At 49.3% G+C, this 21,013-nt stretch overlaps 1 protein-coding gene across 1 annotated transcript in view; it reads left to right on the top strand.

The window, feature by feature from the left end:
- Positions 1-249: 249 nt before the first annotated feature.
- NTF3 (neurotrophin 3) overlaps positions 250-21,013 on the top strand; it is a 67,508-nt gene continuing 46,744 nt past the window's right edge. Inside the window, exon 1 of the mRNA XM_028121242.2 lies at positions 250-502. Coding sequence (XP_027977043.2) covers positions 485-502 — 18 coding nt within the window. The 5' untranslated portion in view covers positions 250-484. The remainder of the gene's footprint in view (positions 503-21,013) is intronic.

Consider the following 21,013-nt stretch of genomic DNA (forward strand, 5'->3'; position numbering starts at 1 on the left):
TAAAAGGGGGATACTGAAGTATATTATTAATTTGGAAGTTTTTGATGTTTTTCTTTAAAACAGAATAGGAGAAATGACCCCGTCGCCCCACTGCCCCCCCCCCCAGCCTCAAGCCGCAGGGGTGCAGGGACGCGGGCTGGCGAGACGCGCTGCGGCCGGGCGCGGGGGCGGGCGGCGCGGCGCGGAAGGGGTTAAGGCGCTGAGCGCGGAGCCATCTGGCCGGGTTGGCTGGTTATAACCGCGCAGATTATGTTCACGGGACTCAGAGTTAAAGGCTCCTCTCCCTACCGAGCAGCTCCGCGCGCGGCCCCGCGAGAGAGCCCGGCACAACTACTTTCTTGCCTTTCCTTTCTTTCTTTCTTCTTCTCTTTTTTTTCCCCTGCTGGGTAGTGGCGGCGGCGGGGTGGGGGAGACTTTGAATGACCGAGCTCGCGTCCACCTTTCTCTTCATGTCGACGTCCCTGGAAACAGTCACACGGATGCCATGGTTACTTCTGCCACGGTAAGGGGAGGCGGGCACGTTGGGTGGGCAGGCTCCAGGGTGGGGGGCTGAGTGGGGAGATTTTCCTGTGGACTAGCGCGGGGTCCCCAACTCTGCACCCCGCCCCCACCCCCGTCGCGCCGCGCTCACTCACTTTCCCGGGCTTGTGCCTTCCCTGAAGTTTGCGCTGGGATCTGCCCAGGCCGAGGCGCTACCGCAGCCACTCCCTCCCCACCACAAACACACACACACGGACACTCCTCCCCACCTCTTCTTCCGTCCCTCGGCTACCCGAGAAACCGCCCAATATCTGGGAAAGTGATCAGGTTTAAGGGACCTGGATTGGAAATGGGGGTGGAGGCGAGGGGAAATAGGGACGACGGAAGGGCAGAAAAGGGATTCAGCAGAACCGCCCCCCAACCCCCAACCAACACACGCGTCTGCTTCTGCAAGAGAGGGCTCCCCGCGCATCCTGTAACAAAAGGGGGTGGCAGACAGATCCCGCGCGGGGAAGACGGGAGCGTGCCGCGGCTGTTCCCCGGCACGCGCTCGGCGCCTGGCTCCCCACAGCGCGGGGTTCCCCGCACGCGTCCCCCTCCCCGGGTCTGGGAGTGGGACGGGGGAGGGGACTCGGAGCTGCGGACCTGGACGCTGGCTTCCCAGTTTGGGGAGTTGCAACTCCTCGCCTTGCGCGGCGTACCTGTCCTGGAGTACCCTGCCTCTTCGGAAAGCTTTTTTCGGCAACGGCCACGCACCCCGGGCTTGTGGTGGCCAGCGCCCACTCCGCGGCTACCCCACCCTGGGTCTCTGAGCAGATGTTGGAGCTCCGCGCGCAGCGCGCGCATCTGGGACCCCGCGGGGGAGCGGCAGGCACTCTGGCCCTGCAGTCCCTGGGGAATTCCTCGCGGCTTCTCCACGCCAGCTCTAGGAATTTGAGGCAGAGGTGTGGAAAGGCTGGAAGACCAGGGACCGGCAGAGCTAGGTTGGGGTCAGAAAGACCCTGAGTGGGCCAAATTACCCCATTGCCCCAAAGCGCTGCTCACACTCCAGATGAAATCTGGGACGCTTGGGAGTTGAAGGTCCGGGAAAGGAGGGGTTAGGGTGGGGGAGGGGACTCTGTTTGTTGCTTTCGGGCACAAGTGGGTGCCTGGAGAGGAGGCCCTGCTGTTTTGCCGGGGGTGGGGGGGTGAGTTTGGCTGCTGTGTACCTCAGTTGCGCTTCAAATGCATGGCGCTGAGACCCTCGCGCCGAACCGGGTGGGGTCTGCCAACTGGTAAGGAGTACCCTCTCCCCACCCCTGTGTCTGGGGGCACTCCAGGTGGAGGAGAACACCGACCTAGACCGCCTCCTTCCGACCTCTGGCGGCGGGTAGCAGGTTCAGAGTCAGAGGGGAGGCGCAGCCTAGAAGCAGCCTGAGCGCCGGGCTCAGAGCAGGAGAGCTGGGACACCGCGCTCGAGGGACTTGTTTAGGTGTGAGAAGAGATGAGGGCGGGAGCTGGGAGCGGTGGCCTAAACGGAGGTGGGTGTCCCTCCTGGATCCTCTTGTTTGTAACTCACCGATTGGAGAATATGCTGGACGACTTGCTTTTTCCATAAAGAGATGCCCTCTCCCACCCTCCAGAACAGAGAACAAGAAAAATATCTAAGCCCTCTGCCCTAAATGTCAGGAGGGGAGAAAGTTGTAACATAGAGGGAACTTTGCAATCTGTTCTGTTTTCCTACACTCAGAAATTCTCCAGCATATTCAGCTTGCCCCGTCCAGCCCCCAATTCCTTCCTTACATGTTGCACAAAGAAAGTTGAGGGGTAGAATTCAGGGGACAAAATCCAACCGCCTCTGCCTTGGGCTCAGACACTTAGACCTGGGTATGGTGTTGGGAGTTGGGGGGAGATGAAAAGAAAGGCTCTGTGAACAATGTTGGAGGAAAATAGGGAGTCTGTGGGCCTGCAGCAAGGAGAGTGTGAGATTTTGCGTTGTAAGGACTGGATTGAAGGTGGAAGTAGAGGATCCAGTTCTGTGTGAATGGGGTCTGCTTTCCTGTGGAGGGAGATCCAAGCCCCTTGGGTACTCTATGTGGTCAGGGAAGGAGGTTTCTGGAAAGTCTCCGAACCAGGGTGTGTATTGTGGGTGGCCAGAGAGCTGGAGCTCCACCCTGCTCTGTGTGCAGTGGAGGTGCTTGTTTCTGAGGAGTCTGTTGGATGGGCATATGTGTGACTGGCAGGAGATGAGAGCATGTGGGAACATAGGTGTAGCTAATGAGAAATCTGTGCCTGTGAAGGGTGTTTGAGCAGGAGGAGAGGTACAGTGTGTTGAAGACAGATGGCTTGTGCATGCCTGCACAGATACATGGAGTGGGCGTGGCGTGGGAGGGTGGCTGTGTGTAGGAGTGAAAGGTGGACTGTGTCTGGAAGGTCGGGCTCCTGAGGATTACCAAAGGGATATGTGGGGCGGGAGGACTATCTGTGGAGAGCAAAGTGTGAACTTTAAGAGTGTGAATTGGGAAATTTGGCTAGGATGGCATTGGGGTATGCAGGGGATAGGAAAGTGGGCTCAGACACTCATTATGGAGAAACAAGGCATTTGCAAAGAAGGATGCTGGGTTGGTTTATGCCTTCTCCCCCTCCCTACCTCCTCAGAGAGGAAGGAATTGGAGAAGGCTTAGAATGAGGGGTGTACCTTTAAGGGGAAAAGTCCCGTGCATTGGCACTAGGTGAGGATCTCGGAGAATGTCTACTCAAGATTGGAGCTAGTGGAGGAATACATTTTGCACACCTGGTGGCAGAGACGCATGTTATATTATGTTGGATGATGGGTTGCTTATTTAATAAACGAATCCATTGTCACCAGTTAATATGGATTATTAATTAAAATTTATGGAATGCCTACGGGATGCTGAGTCCATTGCTGGGTACTGGGGCATGGCACAGTGCCCTGGAAAAATTCCTTCTTGGACTCAGCTGATTGCTGCAGTTTTGCCAAGAGGAACGAAGAGAGCTGGATGCTAGTTGAGGCTTCTTCAAGAACTATAATTCAGTTTCTAGAGATGTTTATGGATTTTGGGGACCAAAGGGAAGCTGACTTGAAATGTATCTGTGGTTATGTAAAAAGGGGACATAAAGAGAGGAGTGATGTATGGTTTTGTGTGTTGGGGAGGCGGCTGAAGGGTGTTACTGTCTCTTGTAGGGGGTGTGAGCTGGCAATTCGGGGTGGGTGCTGCAATTCAGATCAGAATGCAGGTCCTGATACATTGGAGAATTGAGTTTCTGGGAATGTGCAGGACTCACTAGCAGGAATGAGACTTGATATGTGGAGCTGGTGAGGGAGAAGCTGGTATCAGGGAGGATGTGGGTTGGGAGTGTTTGCTCACCTTTGATGTTTTCTGGGCTGTGAGCATACAGCTAACCCGGTGTGCATGTATGTGCTAAGCACACGCACGCATGCGCACACTGTGAGGCTGAGGTTAAGTTAGAGAAAGCTAGCCTGAGGGTAGGAGGCATATATGTTCTGGCCCTCGTGAGGGGGTAGGGCGTATATTTTTGCAGGAATTCTATGTGCCTGAGGAAAGATGAAAATTGTCCTGGATGATCAGATGTGTATTTAAAGTATAAAAGGTATACATAGAACAAGAGCTATAGGCTTCCGGGAGCATCTGGGGAATGAAGGAAAGGTGAAGTTGGTGGTGTTCTTACCTTAAGACAGCTAGTGAGGTAACTGCATCAGTGCAGGAGGAGGGTGTGCTTTTGGCTGCACATACCTGCTTACCTGGACCAGGTGATAGGGAACCTCGTTTATTAGGTTCTAATCATGCGAGGGCACATCATTGGGGAGACTTTATTTGAGTCCTAACATTTTTAATTTTATGACATCGGAGCTGTGTCATTTTGAGGTCCCACCTCATTTTTAGGTGAAATTCATCCACGTAAGAGAAAGTTGATAAAGGCTTGGACCATTGGTCAGCAGATCCGGTAGCACATATTTCTGAAGATGGTGGGAATGCCTTGATTCTAGTTCAGCTGTGCCCCTCTGGGGCAGTGTGACTTTGGGAGAATGTCCGAATCTCAGTAATGACTCAATGAGGAGAAAAGTTCACTCTTCTTTTTCCCCAAAGCTTTGTGTGCTTAGGAATACAAAGTTTTACTCAGAGATGAAGTCTTGTTGAATACAGGAGCTATCATGTCTGTGAACCACAGTAAAAATGGGATCTGTACCCCTTCCCAAGTTGGCAAAATAGTCTTAACACCCACTGCATGTCTACTGTTCACACACTGTGCAAAAAGAACTTCTATAACTGCTTCAGTTTACTCACCCAATAAACGAAGGCAACCTAGCCTAGATGGCAGTTGATGGGAATCTGTATTCATAAAAAGTCCTTGAACTATTCCAAAGAAAGGTGACCCCCAAATCAAGGTTCTTAATTATCAGAGAACATTTGCCTGTTCCTTGACATGAGCTATGTAGACCACGACACTAAAAGAAATGTGACTTAGGAAACAGAGGAAATGGTGACGGTCCTTGGCATATTTGAATAAAAGAGAAGAAAAGTCCAGCCATCCTGGGTTGCTGTGAAGGTCTGTTTTTCTCTAGATCGTGGGTCCTTGGAGGCAAGAGCCTGCCTGGTTAGAGGCTTTGGGTTTGCGGAGTGCCATGCGCCCAACACAGCACGTTGTTCCAGCGCCTTCCCCCAGAGACAGAAATGGAGGCCCAGAGAGGCACGGGAATCCACTGAAGCCTCCAAGTCCTCCCAGCAGTCAGCACGCGCTGTCAACTCCTGGCTCAGAGTCAGACTCCCATCCTTGAGTTCAGTGGCCATAAATAGTCAGGAGCTAAGCTATTTCCATGAGGCACTAAACCAATTCTGTTGCTTTTCTTGGCGAGATTGGGCCAATTAAGTTGATTGGAAGAGGTCACTGCTGGTGGGTCTCACATTCCCCAGGCGGGACAGGCCAGCGGAGTTTAATTACATAACATTTCCCATCCCTGCAATTCCACTCCCAGATGGATCAGATGTTCAGGCCTCTCCACTTCCCCTCCATTCAAGACGACTAACGGAGCGGCGGCTTCTGCTCCAGGCGTCTCCAGACCTTTTCCTGAGCAGTTCCAGTGCTCTGGCCCCAACCGGAGGGAATATAAATCCGCAAGTTGGCTGAAGGGAGAGAGGGGAGTCAGGCCGACACAGAAGATCTTTAAAACCCACCACCCTGCCTGGAGACCTTACCAGCTGCTGTTTCACTCTTTAATGAGGCAGGCAGTTTCTGGTGGTGGAGGTGTTGAACTAATGACTGTTGCTAGGGTTTTAGGTTTAGTTGTATTTAAAATCGAGGCCGTTGGAGAGGGACCAAATCTGCTGGAGACAAGCGTAAGCCCCGTGTGGTGCTGCTGATAAGGTCTGTGGATATACTTTGTGCATGGCCAGACGTGTGCAGAGCGAGAGAGGAGCACGGGATATGTGTGTGCATGCTGGGGGACACGAGAGCTCTGGAGTGGCCCTGGGTGGGCAGGAGGCATTTGCAGAGCTTATGTCACGGGTGGGAGGTATATGGCTGCCTGGCTCAGATTAGACAATCATCGTATTGCTTCTTGCAGAAGGGCCAGCTTGTGGGAAAAGTTGGTAGCAGCTTCTTTCAGATCATTCGTATATAAAGATGTGTGAACTTTTAAGAAGAATGAGGCCAGCATAGATGGTATCTTGCTCTTGCCTGGACAGATTTCTATTAAGATCAAGGCTGGGCAAAGGTAAACCTTACAGAGAACTCACTTTAGAATGTGTGAAAACCCATGTAGATAGCCCAGGATCTTTAAAGCATTTTTTGTTGTTCATAGTTTTCTTTAACTCAGCCTTTCATTCTACCTAAAAAAGCCAAGGAGCTAGAGAGTGCATGCATCCCTGGATAATCAGAATGCGTTGGCTGTTTCATGTCCTCATCTATGCCGTGGTTCTTCTTAAGCAGTCTTAACTGGGAACTGCCAGAGGCTGGCTATGGCTCTCGGCATTCTCATAGGACAAACCTCTGAGGATAAGTGTGATTTAGCTGGGGAAAGAACAGATACTGAAGTGAAATTTGGTGTGGTCTGTTGTGATTGCTCACTTTTTTGACAGCATTTTTAGAAAAGACCCAGATCTTTTATGGATTTGTTCAGTCAGGGATTTTTGAAAATCTTAAGGTTCCCATTCATTTAAGGCCAGAGCTGTAGGAGTAAACAGTAGCTTACTGATCTCAAAAGATCTCAGTCCAGTGAGGTAATGGCAGGCAGCACAAGGCAGCAGAGAGCCTGCTGACTTGGAGGGAGGGGATCACTCTTGAGACTGAGCTCTGTCACTAACCAGCTGTTGTTATGTGCCTCTTGGCGTTCTCGCTAGGCCTTGATTTACCCATCTGTAAATGAGGAGCTTGATTTAGAAGATCTCCAAGTCCCATTCCAGTTCCACCATCCTGGGATTCTACAGTGGCCCCATCCTCCTACACAATCCGTGCCTTGCTTAGAGTGCATCTTGGCACACCCTAAATGAACTCCCGCTTTTTATCTTTGGGGAATGGCTTAGTCAAAGGCAGAAAGGCATGCAAAGAATTTGCCATAGTGTTTTGTTTTGGCCAAGAATGCTCGTGAAGTTGGCTTACCCTGCACAGTGCATACAGAGTTGAGAGGGGTTGGGTTTGGCTTTCGGTTAGGCCTGATGCTAATCATCCAGTTTCTACACGAGTGCCTTTTAGTGTCAGTGTTTCTGACTAAGACAAGTACCCACCTTTAAGATGATTGATGAAGATAATGATGCTGATGATAGTTAATATTTGAGTACTTACTGGGTACCAGGCATTATTACAAATACTGCATGGCATTATCTCAATGGCCAGAAAATCTCATTTCCAGATGGGAAGACTGAGGTTACCCGACATTGAGGGATATGTTTACGGTCATATAACTAGATGTTGATGTGCTGGCTTTCTATCCTGAAGCCTGTGGCCATCCCAAGTCCATCCATCACCTGTCAGTCAGATTGTGTTTTCTGCCTTCTGTGAGGTCATCCAGATGAGAGATTGTTTGATAGGCCTTTGCAAAGTTTGTCACCCCACAGGGTGACCTGCTCCACTGGAAGGTTCATTTTCATGTGCAAGACAAATGTTGAGGCTTTTTAGCCACCTGCTGGCAAGCATGTGTCAGATCTGTCTTAGCTCCCATTGGCCCTCCCCCTTCACTTCCCGTTCTGTTGACAAGGGAATCTGCCCTTCCAGAATGGCGGTATTCATTTAAGCCACAATTGCCTCCTTGTAAACTCTATAATATTGGAGCTGGACATCTGGTTTTGATCCACACGCCCACGAGAGGTAGTAGGTCCCAGCATTCTTGAGTCCTGCCATAAGGGTTGCACAGAATCAAAGTAAAAGAGAATCTGCATGGAGAACACGAGGGTCCTTAAGAATTTGGAAAATGGTCTTCCCTAATAGGCTCGGGAACTCCCTCCATTTACACCAGGGCCAAGGTGGATGTAGATTTCTTGCTGAAAGTTTGGGGGAGAGGTTGCTGCTAAGGACTGGGATCCCCAGGCTCTGTTTGATGCAGAGCAGTTGGAGATCCCCAGCCCTGGCACTTGCCTGCCTCATGCCCCTCTCTGAGCAGTACCAGAAGTAGGGAAACGAGAGGGGTGCTTGGGGGTGCATGTTGCCATCTCTGAAGGCTGTGACTGGAGGCTCTTATTCTTCCTTCTCCCTCCGCTGATTTCCCCATCACCACTCTCACTACATCTTCAAGGCAATTAATGAGAATGACTTTGTTCTGTTGCTGAAAGATATTTGCAATGTGCAGATAACTATAGAGTACTAACCTAAGGCCTGTGAGATTGTAGGTGCTCAAAAATATGTGTTTATTTTATTCAAAATACCTTTTCACATGGGGTGGTCCTTTTTTTTTCTGTATAAGAGGACATAGCCCTTTTATTATTTATTTATTTATTTATTTATTTATTTATTTATTTATTTATTTATGATAGCCAGGTCCTGGCAATGTACGGCCCCCTTCCTTCTGTTTCTAGATCTCAGACCCTAGAATTAAAAAATATCCTCCCCCACGGGCTCCAAATTATCCCTTAGGGAATATGTGTCGCGTTTGTAGTCTGAGATTATTTTCATACTGTGTCTAGCAGACCTGCTACTCTGCGTGGTTCATAGGGCATGTCCCTTGCTTCCACTGGGTCCTGGAGGAGAATGCAGCTCTGGGGATCACCTGCATGCCATCAAGTGTGTCCCACAATTGGGAAGGAGCCAAGCTCTCCTGACACCTAGCTTCTACCTGAAATAGATTGCACCATCTCTTCTGGCAAAGAACTCAAACTAGCTGCGTGACCTTGAGCAAATCACCCTCCTTCCTTGGGCCTCTGTTTCCCCTTGTGGAAAAGGAGTGGGCTGGACTTGCTAGAAGGTCAAAAGACCCCACCAGTTGTGACAGTTCACATATTCTGTGATTCTGCCTCTCCCTAAGCCTCACTGCGGCCCATGCCTGGGATTTCCAGGTATCCCTGCTGGCCTGCAGGACTTATGTGCAGAAACGTGGAGGGGGTGGAGGAGGGAATTAAGTTATGTGATGCCAGATAAGTTATTGAACATATGGATGAGTGTATGTTTATAAAGTGCTGAAGAAGCAGGCTTGCCAGATTTGTGGCAGATCTTGGATTGGAAGTTGGGAGCATAGGGAGAGGTTTATATGGGCTAAAACTGTCTGTGGGTAGCAGACTTTAGTAAGCTCAATCAGAAGGATCCTGAGCTTGGAGCAAGAAGACCAGACTCCACCCTTAACTCCAGCAGAGATGAACTGTGCAATTTTCAGGGGTCCCTGAGCCACACCAGGTTTCACTTTGTTCAGGTGTTAAGTGAGTTGAGGACTACTAGCTTTGGTGATCCCTGGAGTCTTTCCTGCCTCATCCTTTATTGTGGGAATTGGGGATTAGTAGAAGAATCTGGATGGCTGGATCCATAAGGGGATATGGCTTAAATGTAAAGGGAAATGTCCTCTCATTACAAGATGTCACAAGTGGCAGAAATATACATCTGTTCTTGAGTTTGAGATGGCCCTGGAGGATATGTTCTGTCTTTAGAATGCCCTCCCCTCCCTCCTCACCAAGGATATGGAAGTCATCCTTCACATCTTTGCTCCGCCATTACCTTCTCTGGGAAGCCTCCCTGCATTCCCCCTGAGAGCCCGTGCCTCTCTCCCCAGCCTCCCTGGGTTATAGCACTTAGCAGCCTGAGTTTTATTTGCATTCCTACTTTTCACTAGAATGCGAGTTCTGCGTAGAAAGGATCTAGACTTTTCATCTTTGTGTCCCCCAACACCTTGAGCAGTGTCTGCTACAGAAATGTGTCGGTGAATGAGTGCACGACAGATCAGCTGTGAGGCCGGACCGTGCAACGCTAAGAGCCAGGCTCAGAGAGGTGATGCACCTGGACAAGGGTCCAGAGCTGTGTCCTCCGTGTCTCCTTTTGGCCTTTCCCAAGGCTGAGGTCATGACGCTCACTGCCTGCTCACTGGGAAAGGCTGTTCCTGCTCCCCTCACAGACTCCCCACTCCATGTCTTAGAGTGCCAAGCTCTTCTGCAAATTTGGGCTCTTGGTCACAGGTGAGCTGGGTGTCACTGCATATGAATTAGGACAATCCATCTCTAGACGCTTGGAAAATACATGTGTAAAGGTTATTTGATAAACATCGTGTTGGTTGCTGCTAAGTATCAGGCCCTGTGCTAGATGTTGGAAAAGATGCAAGTCAATGCCTCACCCCTGACCTTGAGGATACAGGAGCTGGTGAGGGAGACAGGGGTTCCATCATTATGCTCCAGGGAGGAGCAGTGTGAGCATGGAAGATCAAGTGCAGGGCTCCTGACCAGAGTGTTGTTCCTTAGTGTGAATGATGATTGGGAATCCTCTTGGTCAGGAGCACTCTTCCCTCCTGCAGGGCAGTGGCTTTCTCATCCCTGAGTTCCCAAAGCTCCACCAAAGCTCTGGCGGTGGATGCTCAGAGTTCACTGGGATGTGTGTTCCCCATGGTTCTTCATGGGGAGAGTTTGGGGCGGGTGCGTGTTGTCCAAGTGTTGGGGCTTGGTAGGGGTGTAAGGGTGTGTGCTCACAGGTGGGCTTTTCAGAAGTCTCCCTGCTCCTGGCTTCAGTCCGCTCAGACGGGGGAGGTGCATCTGCGTGAAGCTCACCGCTTCTCCCTGTAGCCTCCACGCATCGCTACCGCCTCTGTGACCACTTCTGACACAGGGACAGACTGCCATCTACTGTCCAGTCTGTCCTCCGAGTCCCTCCTGCTCAGTGAGAGCCTCAGCATTTTTTTTTTCCACATCCTGTTTTTAACTGGTCCAGATACCAGGAGAAATAGAAGAGACAGCAGATCCTTAGTAATACTTTCTTTGGAATTTATAAGGGGCCTTTAAAAAAAAATAACACATTTGTTAGATGTTTCTCTTAGCCACTAAACAAAAGTGTTACTTTAAGAGAGCCTCCTGCCTTGCCTGATGCATCTTAGCCACCATGCTGGGCACCATGGGGACCACCAAGGGGTGAAAGGAACGGGCCCTACTTTCAAGAACCTTGCAGTCTGGGAGTCTGGGGCAGAGGCAGACAAATAGACCAGTGGGAGTGGGGACGGGGGGCAGGATGTGTTTGGTAAGTGGCACATAAGTGGCAGGGACCACGGGGGCTTTGAGAATCTGGAGGAAGGAGGAGTCCTTGTAGGCTGGACTGATTAGAAAGACACGTGGAGCAGCACGACCGACCGGGTCTACTTCTAGCAACTCCCGGGGTCAGGGAGAGCCTCCTGAGGGAGACGCCTGGTGTCGTGGCACGGGCTCTGAACTGAGACTTCTGGGACCTACAGGGCCACCTTGTGCCCTGAAGCTGTTAGGCTTGCTGTCCGAGGGCCATCCCATCCCCGATCCTGCCTTACATGCCACGCTTGCATACAATGGGGGGTGGCTCCTGGGTCCAATCTGTCAAGAAGCAGCAGCAGCAGAGCCCCACTTGGATCCTGTGCTGGGAGGGGCACCTCAAGATGAGCCTGCCTGTCCTGTGGCCCCACACACAGTGGGAGGTACCCAATTCCCCAGAGGAGTCATGGGTGTGGCGCGAACACAACGCGAGGGGGTGGATGGCTTCGTGAGGTGTCTGTCACATTTCTCCCCTCCGTCCCTCTCCTGGACCTTCCTTCTGAAGATCCATCAGCTCGTGGCACTTGAGTCAAAGATAGCAACCCCTCCCCCTAAAAAACCTGCATCCATCCCCTAGCATTGGTCACAGCTCTGGTGTGGGATTCCCTTGCTCTAGAATTCAGCTTTTGCTTCTAAGAAGTTGTCATTGTTGCTGTTGCTAACTATCGGTGAGTTTTCGATGGCTGTGGATTAAAATGGGAAAAAGTTGTTTTCATCACTCACCCTCATACTCTTCTCTCTCTTTCTTAGCATTTAAATGATCACCAAGGAAACGTTCAGTTCATTTCATGTTCTTGTGTCTTGGGTGTATGTGTGTGCGTGTGTGTGTGTGTGTGTGTGTATGTGTGTGTGTGTGTGTGGCGGGGGAATAAGAGAGAAAGATATTTTAGATTGTGGTCTATTAGCAAGTCTAGGAAATCAAGTTAAGTGTGGTTGGGTTACTGGCAGAGAGACCTCAGCTTGTCACTCTAATCCTCTGACATTCCCCTTTTACTTTTTGGCTCTTGTACGAATCGGGAATATGTCTTCCCAGCGCCCCCTTCAGTGTTTACATCTCCTTTTGGGGGCTGCCGTATAAAGTTACCGTCTGTCTGCTGCAAGTCTCCCGAGTCATTTGAGGGACCACTCGACAGAGGCACCGTCGAGGATAGAGCCATTCGAGAAGGTCCGATTTTTTACTAAAATGGGAAAAAATGTGAGGGGTTTGGAAAAGGATTCCAGTTGTTTTTCATGTGTTTTCCTGGGGCACAGGGATGTCTGAGACTCTTGTCCAAAGAGAAACGGTAAGCAGGGGCTACAATAGAGATAGAAAAGAAATTTCCTCCGACATCAGCCAGTGTGGAGGGAGATCATCAGTACCAAGCTAAACAACTCCAGGAGATAGCGGGGAGGCTTTCTGAAGGCCTGTGATGTGATTTGTCAGCATCCGTGAAAGCAGGAGGGGCTGAGGGGGAAGGGAGTTCCAGGTGAGGAAGCAGGTGGGAAGGTGAGAAGAACAACAGTCAGAAGAACTGAAAGAAGCCTGGGTAGGTGGTGCACAGAGCAGCCTGGGATGATGAGTACAGAGAGGTGTGGAGTAGGCAGGAGCCAAAGACAGGGGGCTCCCTCTTTACCCCAAGGGTGATGGGGCACTACTGAAGACTTGGGGTCAGCCCTGGAGAGGACCCAGTCAGGCTTTGGCTTCAAAAAAACTCACTCTGGCTGCAACATGGAGGCTGGCTCTTAATTTATAGCTGTGCAATGAAAGAATGACCGTTGGTTGGATTGATGGAAGAATGAATGAGTGAGGGGATGAATGAATGAAATGCAGAGCGGGAGCATCAGGCCTGATGTGGGCTCTGGCTACTCTGACTCGTGCTGGATGGGGGAAATGATGCCAGCCCGGGAAGATGGGAAGACAGGGGGCCATGCGCTGATCGGAGTGGCTTTGACTGCAGGGAAACAAGAACTAGACTAGGAACTCGTAATGCTCAGAGTTTAGGGTGGTTGGCAGGTTTTCTTTGTCTATGCATTTCCATCCGATTTTGATTTCATTTACCTTCAAGAAAGAAGGTGGCCTTCAGAGTGGCGGCCCGGAAAGTGTGGAACTGTGACTCCAGAGGGGGCCATTTGCACAGACCTTTTCACAGGTGCAAAGTGGAACGTGAACAGATGCTAAGGTTTCTGGGTCCCAGATTCCTGAACATCAGATCCACCTATAGATGATTCCTATGGGTGTGTGTGTGTGTGTGTGTGTGTGTGTGTGTTTCAAAATCTCCTGAAAATACCCAAATCTACAGAACCTCTTTGCCAGTACTGGATCTGTACAGAGTTACTTGCAAGGTGACACTGTTTTTAGGATATTATAAGGAGAGTGTGTGTGACAGTGACCCAGACGGACACATGGCACACCACCTAGCAACTTGGGATGTGGGAATGCCAGAACTCCACTTGGTAAAGCCAAAGGAAGCCCAGGAGAACCTCAGATGTCATCTCGAAGGGCTTTGCTCAACAGAGACACCCCCATCCCATGTTCTTGCCGTTCTGATCTCACTTTGCACTTGAAGATCTTTTAGCTTTGGCTCAGTGGTTGCTCTGGATGATACTCAGGCCAACTGAAGTTGAATATCTAGGGTTGGGACAGAGGCATCTGTACTTTTTAGTGTTCACCAGGTGATTCCAACAGGCAGCCAAGGTTGAGAACCACTGGCTCACTGTACCTGCTCACGCTGCGCCATCTGTGCCCCTCCTCAGCCTTGGTGTCCTTGGGAGAGTTCCTCACCTAGTGAAGGATGGTTAACGAATTTGGGCTGAGCTCTCCTACTCCCTAACTACCTCTTATTTGCTTTAGAAACGGGATGCCAGGAGGGCAGATCACGGGTCATCAGCGGATTGTGAAGCACCCCACCACCCCCATCTACTGGCGGGGATTTTGAGGATGGATGGTGCAGAGCAGGAGAAAGGAGCAGAGACCAGCATTCCCACGACATGAACACCGGTGCAGGCACTTTTGTAAATGTCATCTCATTAGTTTCCCCAACAGCCCTCAGAGGCAGATATTATACCAGGTTTCCACCGTGCCTTTAAGATGCAGAATGGTTTGTGGTCTCTGAATGATCAGATTTCTTGTACTGGTTCTTCCTGGGAAAGTGCATACCAGTCAGAGACCCTCCTCCAGGCTTAGCTGGGGATCAGAGCTGCTGATTTCTGCAGTGATGGCTCAGGGGGAAAGGAAGCACCTCTCTCCCCTCTCACTCTGCAATCCAGCCCAAGTGCCAGTCTTGGGATGGGGCTTCCAGGAGGTGCAGCCTGAGGCCATACCTTAACCAGCGGCTCTCTGTGTCCAAGAAAGTAGTTGTTCTCTCCCTTGACATGTTCTTGTTGGGAAGCCAGGGCTCCCAGGAGATCCAGGGAGCAGAGAGTCAGAGAAGGAAGCTAAAAACCAAGGTTTGAAAACATGAATAAGGTCTGAAAAAGTTATGTTTCCAACCACATATTCCTGAATTTAAAGTGGACCATCTGGAATCATCAAGTCTCTGGGTTTCTCATTTTCAAAAAGATATTACTGGGTATGCTGTCAGGCATGCTGGGGCTGGACATCTAACACCCATTGCTAAATGCATGCTTCCGTAAACGTTTTGGACCTGGGGTTCTCTGGATGGTGGAGAGCAGCCTGAAGGGGGTTTAGGAACTATGATGCAGTGGAGTGAGCCACATTGACCAGATGTGAAGACTGGGAAGGGGGTTCACGGGAGGAGGGCAGACATTGGTGTGACCGTGATCTGCAGCACTGGGCAGTGAGGTGGGGACAGGCCTCATCTTGCACAGGGGACTGCCGAAGGATTGCACTGTCCCAGCCAGAGACAAGCCCTGCAAAGAGCAGTGGAGGCAGGAAGCCCAGGGCTGTCTCTCTCTGGGTATCAAGTGGATGGAACTGAAGTCATTCTTGGCATATATAGCTGTCACCATCCCCCCTCAACCCAGCAATCACCTTCAACAGTGGCTTTTTTTTTTTTTTTAAGTCAAGGGACAGGAATGTTTCAAAGGAGAGAGATGAGCTGAAGCATTTATTTCTGGACTCGAGGCAATTTATTTTGTTTTCCAAAATCCAGTCTAGACCATGTTCATAAGGGAACATGATCTAAGTAGAAAGTTGACACTAGTGTTGAAGAATATGAAGTACATTTGGCAGTAAGAGCAGGTAAGAGTGGTCCTCTGAAGTCCCCCCTGTAGGATTATGCACAAGAGCTTCAGGAGAAAATGCTCCTCAGGCTATTTCTGCCTTAGAGGGAATGGTGAAGGAATGTAAACCTCATTATGGGGAACTATATTGAGAACTAACATTTAAGCAAGAGGACCCAGTTCTGTTTCCACTTCTGTCAATCACTAATGGTCACAACCTCTTGGAGCCTTAATTTCCTCTTTTGTAAACTGGGATAATAAACCCTACCTACTTAAGATAATTAATGCGGAGTTGCAGATGAGATAATGCATAGGAAAGTGTTTTGCAAGCTGTAAATTACTTTACAAATATATGTTACGGTTTAAACTGGTATATTCTTATGCTAATAGCACATTGTTCTGTTTGAAAGATGGCTCTCCTCCAAGTCAGGCTGGGGAACTTCCAGAAGAAGACCCTGCAGCCCCTAGGAGTTCCTGCAAACCTTGGGAGTCTGGGAGGTAGCCTTCAAGGGGCACCAGGAGAAATGGGAAGAAATATCCCAGGTGTGGCTTGAAAGAATCGATGTATTACTCTACGTCTTTCTGATGCTGTCACCTGGGGTTTAAGTTCAGGGTCCTGCCATTTGTGAGGGGCAGCTGGTGGGACAGAATGTTGAGTGTGGACACACATAGTCAAAATGTTGTCCAGGAAATTTGAGTTTATTTCAGTAGGTTGCCTACCCCTTCCGCAAGGCCAATCACCCAGTTTGTGTCCAGCTGCTTGCTCGGTGTGATACTCCCTCCACAAGGACACGTGTGTATCTGCCAAACAGAACTTACTTTCCAGCACCATCACGGATCTGGCTGCAGAGCTCATGGCTGACCTGCCCTTCTGGTGTATCTTCTTATCACTGTGAAAATCTCCTTAAAACGTCCTATTCTCATTTTGTGGATGAAGCACCTTATATTTTTGAGATTATGAAATATTCACAGTCCCCTTCTGATTGCTTTTTTTTTGCCCATAATTCATTTTCTTGATTGATTGTATATACATAAAATAGAAAAATAGAAAAATGATATTCCAAAGAATTCTGCCTCTCACTCATTTTTTTTTATTTTTCTTCTAACAGCTTCCTTGGGTTTGAGTTTTTCTGGTACCAATTTGCTGTTTTGCTGGTTATGATTTTCGGGGCTCGATCCCAGGACCCCCGAGATCATGACCTGAGCTGAAGGCAGACGTTTAACTGACTGAGCCACCCAGGCGCCCCTATGTGTATAGATTTGATACAGGAGGAGGAGATCTGCAGGGGGTACTCGGTCTGCCATCTTGAAAGGGATACCCTTCAAAGTTCTCAGAAAGCTTCTGCCAGCAGAAACATCAAAGCCCATCGCTGCAGTGGAGGTGGTGGGGGTAACAGCTAGACCACTTAGCTCAATGCTTGCCCCACAGCAGGGGGGTTGGTTCACAGGCAGAACTGTACTCTTAGCTGTATATTATTGTCCTTAAAAGTAGACCATCACCCCGGTTTTAAATCCCGGCTTCACTTCTTAGCTATGTGGTCTTGACAGTATCGCTAAGATTCAGTCGGCTTTCTTCAGTGTGAAAGGACATCATCACATTGTTGGAAGGACGACGTGAGACAGTATGTGGCACTCTGAGTCTGGAACATGGTCAAGGTTCAATAAATGTTAATTATGACTATCATGATTTTATCTTGAATGCTACTAATTAAGCCGAAGGAAAAAAACAACTAGACACAGTGCCATCTTGGGGACCTAAAAGCAAGCACTGCAAACGGGTTTCCTAAGACCAAGGATCCTGGAGGCCGTTCTCATGCAGGATCATGTGGCTCTGCTCTCTATGCATCCGTACCGCCCACTGTTCTAGGCTCAGCAACTGACTATCCCAGGGCCCCAATCTCAGATTCCTTAGAGAGAGATCCTGATTGGCCCAACTTGAGTCAGAGGTTCGTGCTAGTTCATTAGCCACGGCCCGGGGAGCGGGGTCATGTCATGTAGTCCATAAATAACCTCAGAAGCCCAGCCTTTCAACAAGGGGCAGCTGTTCTCAGAGCATAGGCTTGTGGACTGAGCATTTACCCCCCCAAGTTATCCTTTAAAATGGTCAATAAATCATGGCAGAACTGAAAACAGCAGTGAGGCCTGTGAGGATTCTCAGGTGAGGCTAGATGGGGACAGTCGGAAGAGACCAGTCTCTTCTGGGCTGCTCACGGCGCCTGTGCCGAACTGTAGGGCAGAGCCTCTCCCTAGGAGCATCCGCACCAGGGAGGAGAAAAGCAGTTAACAAAATGCAGACTAATATGACAAATGAGCAGATCACACAGAGCATCTTGTTAGGAAAAGGACCGCTCGACGTGTTCCTGCAAGACTCTTGCTGAGCCTCAGGCCCTGCTCAGGACCATCCCTGGTCTTTATCTTTGGGTAACAATTCAATCAGGGCCTTTACCTGAGTTGACAAGCATGAAATGAATTCTGCTTGTAGTTTAGAAAGGCTTGGTGAGGTTTGGTTAGGGGGGGTTCTCCCCCTCTCCCTCACACGTGCTGTGCAGCACTGGGAGCCCGGGGCTTGCCTTCTCGATGCTCAGCTTCCCTTCCCAAATACAGATCTCAGCTTTCCCCTCTGAAGATTCCTGGGGCTCTCCTCATAAAGTCAGAAAATGCAGCACCTCACTGTGTACAAGGAGTTCTCAATTGTGTGAACCCTTTACTTTTAATTCCCTGCATTTTCTAAGCTGAACACGGAATCAAACAATGAAGGCCTTAAGAATATCCAAGACAGCAAAGATTCAGATCCTTAAACCCTAGGCAATTAAGATAACCAGTTCTGATCCCCAAGGAGAGTTTCTGATGGGATAATTTTGTTCAAGATTGATTTGCATATGGGGTTAGCTTTCCCTGCGCAATTCCAATCCCCCCCCTGGCAAATCGACAAGACGCCTAGACATAATTACCCCCATTTTACAGATGGCGAAACTGAGACTCAGAGAAATAAAGTGGCTTGCCCAGTGGAGCCTTGATCAGAAGCAAGATCTGACTCCCAGCCTCACGGACTGCCCATTGACCCTGCAACTCTTCATTCAGGATCATGGTGGTTGTCTGGCTTCCTTCCATTCGTCCATCCTTTCAATAAAGCAAGATGAAATACACAATTTCATTGAATTTCATGTGAAATTCTTCTTTTATTGTAGCCTCTTATCTAATTGTAAGATTAACTTTTGAGCGGGCTTCAAAAGTCTCAGCCATTGTCTTTCCTCTCACTCTTCTTTCCGTTTTCTACATTAGTTGGGATTTTTGGTGATGAACAATTTTGTTGATTATGGAAGAAAAGAGTGGACATACTCCATACCACCCAACAGTTGTATGTTTGAATAAATAAGGTGCAGTAGAAGACTCTCTCCATCACGCACCAAATACAGTCCAGGCTCCTGGAATGTGACTTGCTTGTCCCTCTGTGGCACAGTCTGCCCACCTCTGTGGGGTTTCTCATGGACATACTTTCGTTATATTTCTCCCAAAGTTTAGGGTTTCTTTCCACCTTTGTTTGCCTGACTGACTGTAGGGGTGCTCATGCAGAAAACCTTCCCTGAGACCCCAAACAAATCTCCGGTTTACCATTTACTGCTTTACTACCCCGGGCCCCTCGACAAATATGGTGCTCGTGTGTCTGTCTCCCCCGTGCGTCTTTAGGCTCTTTGCTGGTAAGAGCCCTATGCTAATCATCTTCATATTCACTAGGACCTACTTCCAGTGTTCAAGAAATGTTGGTTACACTGAACTGGACCCCAGGCAAACAAACTTACAGCAGCACAATGGGTAAACAGAATTTGGTAAGACTCTTTTCAGCCTTGTGAGATCTATCTTTGTTGAGCACATTCTTGTGGGAAGGTTTGTGGTCATTTTTTAAAAACCTTCTGTTCTTTCCATGAGAAATCTCAGCTAGATAACTTTAAGAAAGGCTATAAAATCGTGGCTTTCGATTTCTGATCTCTAGGAATGTCTTTTGGCATTAATATTGACATTAGAAAGAGCTCTGTTGGCAAGTAATTCTTATATCAGTATCCCAAAAGATTTTTCTATCCAGAAGCATTTAGTAAGCGCCTGCTATGTGCTAGGCACTGTTTCAGATGCAGTAGATAGAGAGGTGAATGGGAAAGATTAACCCTCTGCCCTCACAGAGCTTATATTCCAGTGGAGACAATCCATAAATGCAGAAACAAACAAGCATATAAATAGATGAAAAAATGACATTTTCCTATGGGGATTAGGACCATGGTAGACAATAAAACATAGTGATGTGAGGCAGGGGGAAAGGGAATTTTGGATTGGTATATTCAAGACACAGTGGGAAGGCTTGCGTGGCTGGGACAGAAAGCAGCAAGAGAGGCCAGCCAGATCATGTAAGGCCTCATGGGCCATTTACAGAGTTAATTTGTGTGATGAGTTGAAGCGTGTAAGGAGAAGACAAGACCTCCGGTGCCCCCCTCAAATATGCTGGGAAGCCAAAGTCTTTTCCCCTCTCAGGTGTAATGGAAAGACACTGGAGGGTTTGGAGCAGGGAATAATGTCATCTGGTTAACCTTTTTAGAAGGTTCCTCTGCCTACCTTGTGGGGGGGGGGGGGTGGGCAGGCAAGCTGTGGAAACAGCGAGGCCATCAGATGCCAACACGATGGGCGAGAGAGAATGGTGGCCTGGACTTGGGTGGTCATGAATGAGGTCGAAGGAGCCAGAAGACTGGGGATCTGTTTGGAAGCAGGGCTGAAAGGATTTGCTGATGGACAAGCAGCAAAGGGTGAGGGAAAGAAAGCTGTGATGGAAGAAGGGGCAGTCAGAGCCCCAACACCATGGTTCTTGTTGGCTCCTGGAGGCCTCCCAGGAAGAGCTTGCTTTCCATGCCTGAGACCGTGTGTGCCCCTAGCAGGAGCACAGGAGAAAGAAAAGCAGTCAGAATGTTCAGTATGCTTCATTTCTCTCCTCTGAAAAATGAATTCTGCTCAGTGACCTAATAGGCATAAATTCTGGTTCTAAAAAAACCACTCATTTGGCTGCGAGCTACTGAGTGCCTGATATGGTAAGGTATTGTGTCCTGTGCTGTGGAGAATACAAAAATGCATGGTTCCTCACCTCTAGGAACATTGAGTACATCTCAGGAAATAAGACATCCCCAACTAAACAAAACCCAAGAGAAAGGATTAGGGCAATGGACATGTTGCACGCGGAGGGCAGTTAGAGCTCCAAAGACGTTTGGTGGGTGGTTGAGGAGACCCCTGGATCAGGCAAGAGAGTTCTGAGGGGTGGATCTGGATGGCACAGTCAGAGGCACAGAGGTGGGGAAAAGCACACAGTGTTTGGGACTTAACTGATGTGCCCGAAAGAGAGAGCTCACGCACAGCAGTAAGAGAGGCTGTGTCTCAGGGTAGCTTCCTCCGCTGCCTGGGCATTGTGGTTTGGGGGAAAAGGCCGACTGCATCCCCTCATGGCCCCTCTCTTCCCCTTTTCTGTTTTTGGTTTGCATTATTTCCCCCTCGGAGTGTTCTTTGAACGTTCTAGAAACTCCTCTTGGGGTCTTCTCATCTGTTCCTAGTTTAACACAATGCTCCATCTCATGGGGTCCTGCTTTGGAGGTTGTAGTGTTTTGAGATTCGGCTTTCCCGTAGTGCTGCGTTGTGTTCAGCCCTGT

The sequence above is a fragment of the Eumetopias jubatus genome, unplaced genomic scaffold (assembly GCF_037043125.1).
Source record: "Eumetopias jubatus isolate StellerSeaLion01/CBP00866 unplaced genomic scaffold, mEumJub1_p1.0 scaffold_8, whole genome shotgun sequence".
In the NCBI taxonomy this organism is placed as follows: domain Eukaryota; kingdom Metazoa; phylum Chordata; class Mammalia; order Carnivora; family Otariidae; genus Eumetopias; species Eumetopias jubatus.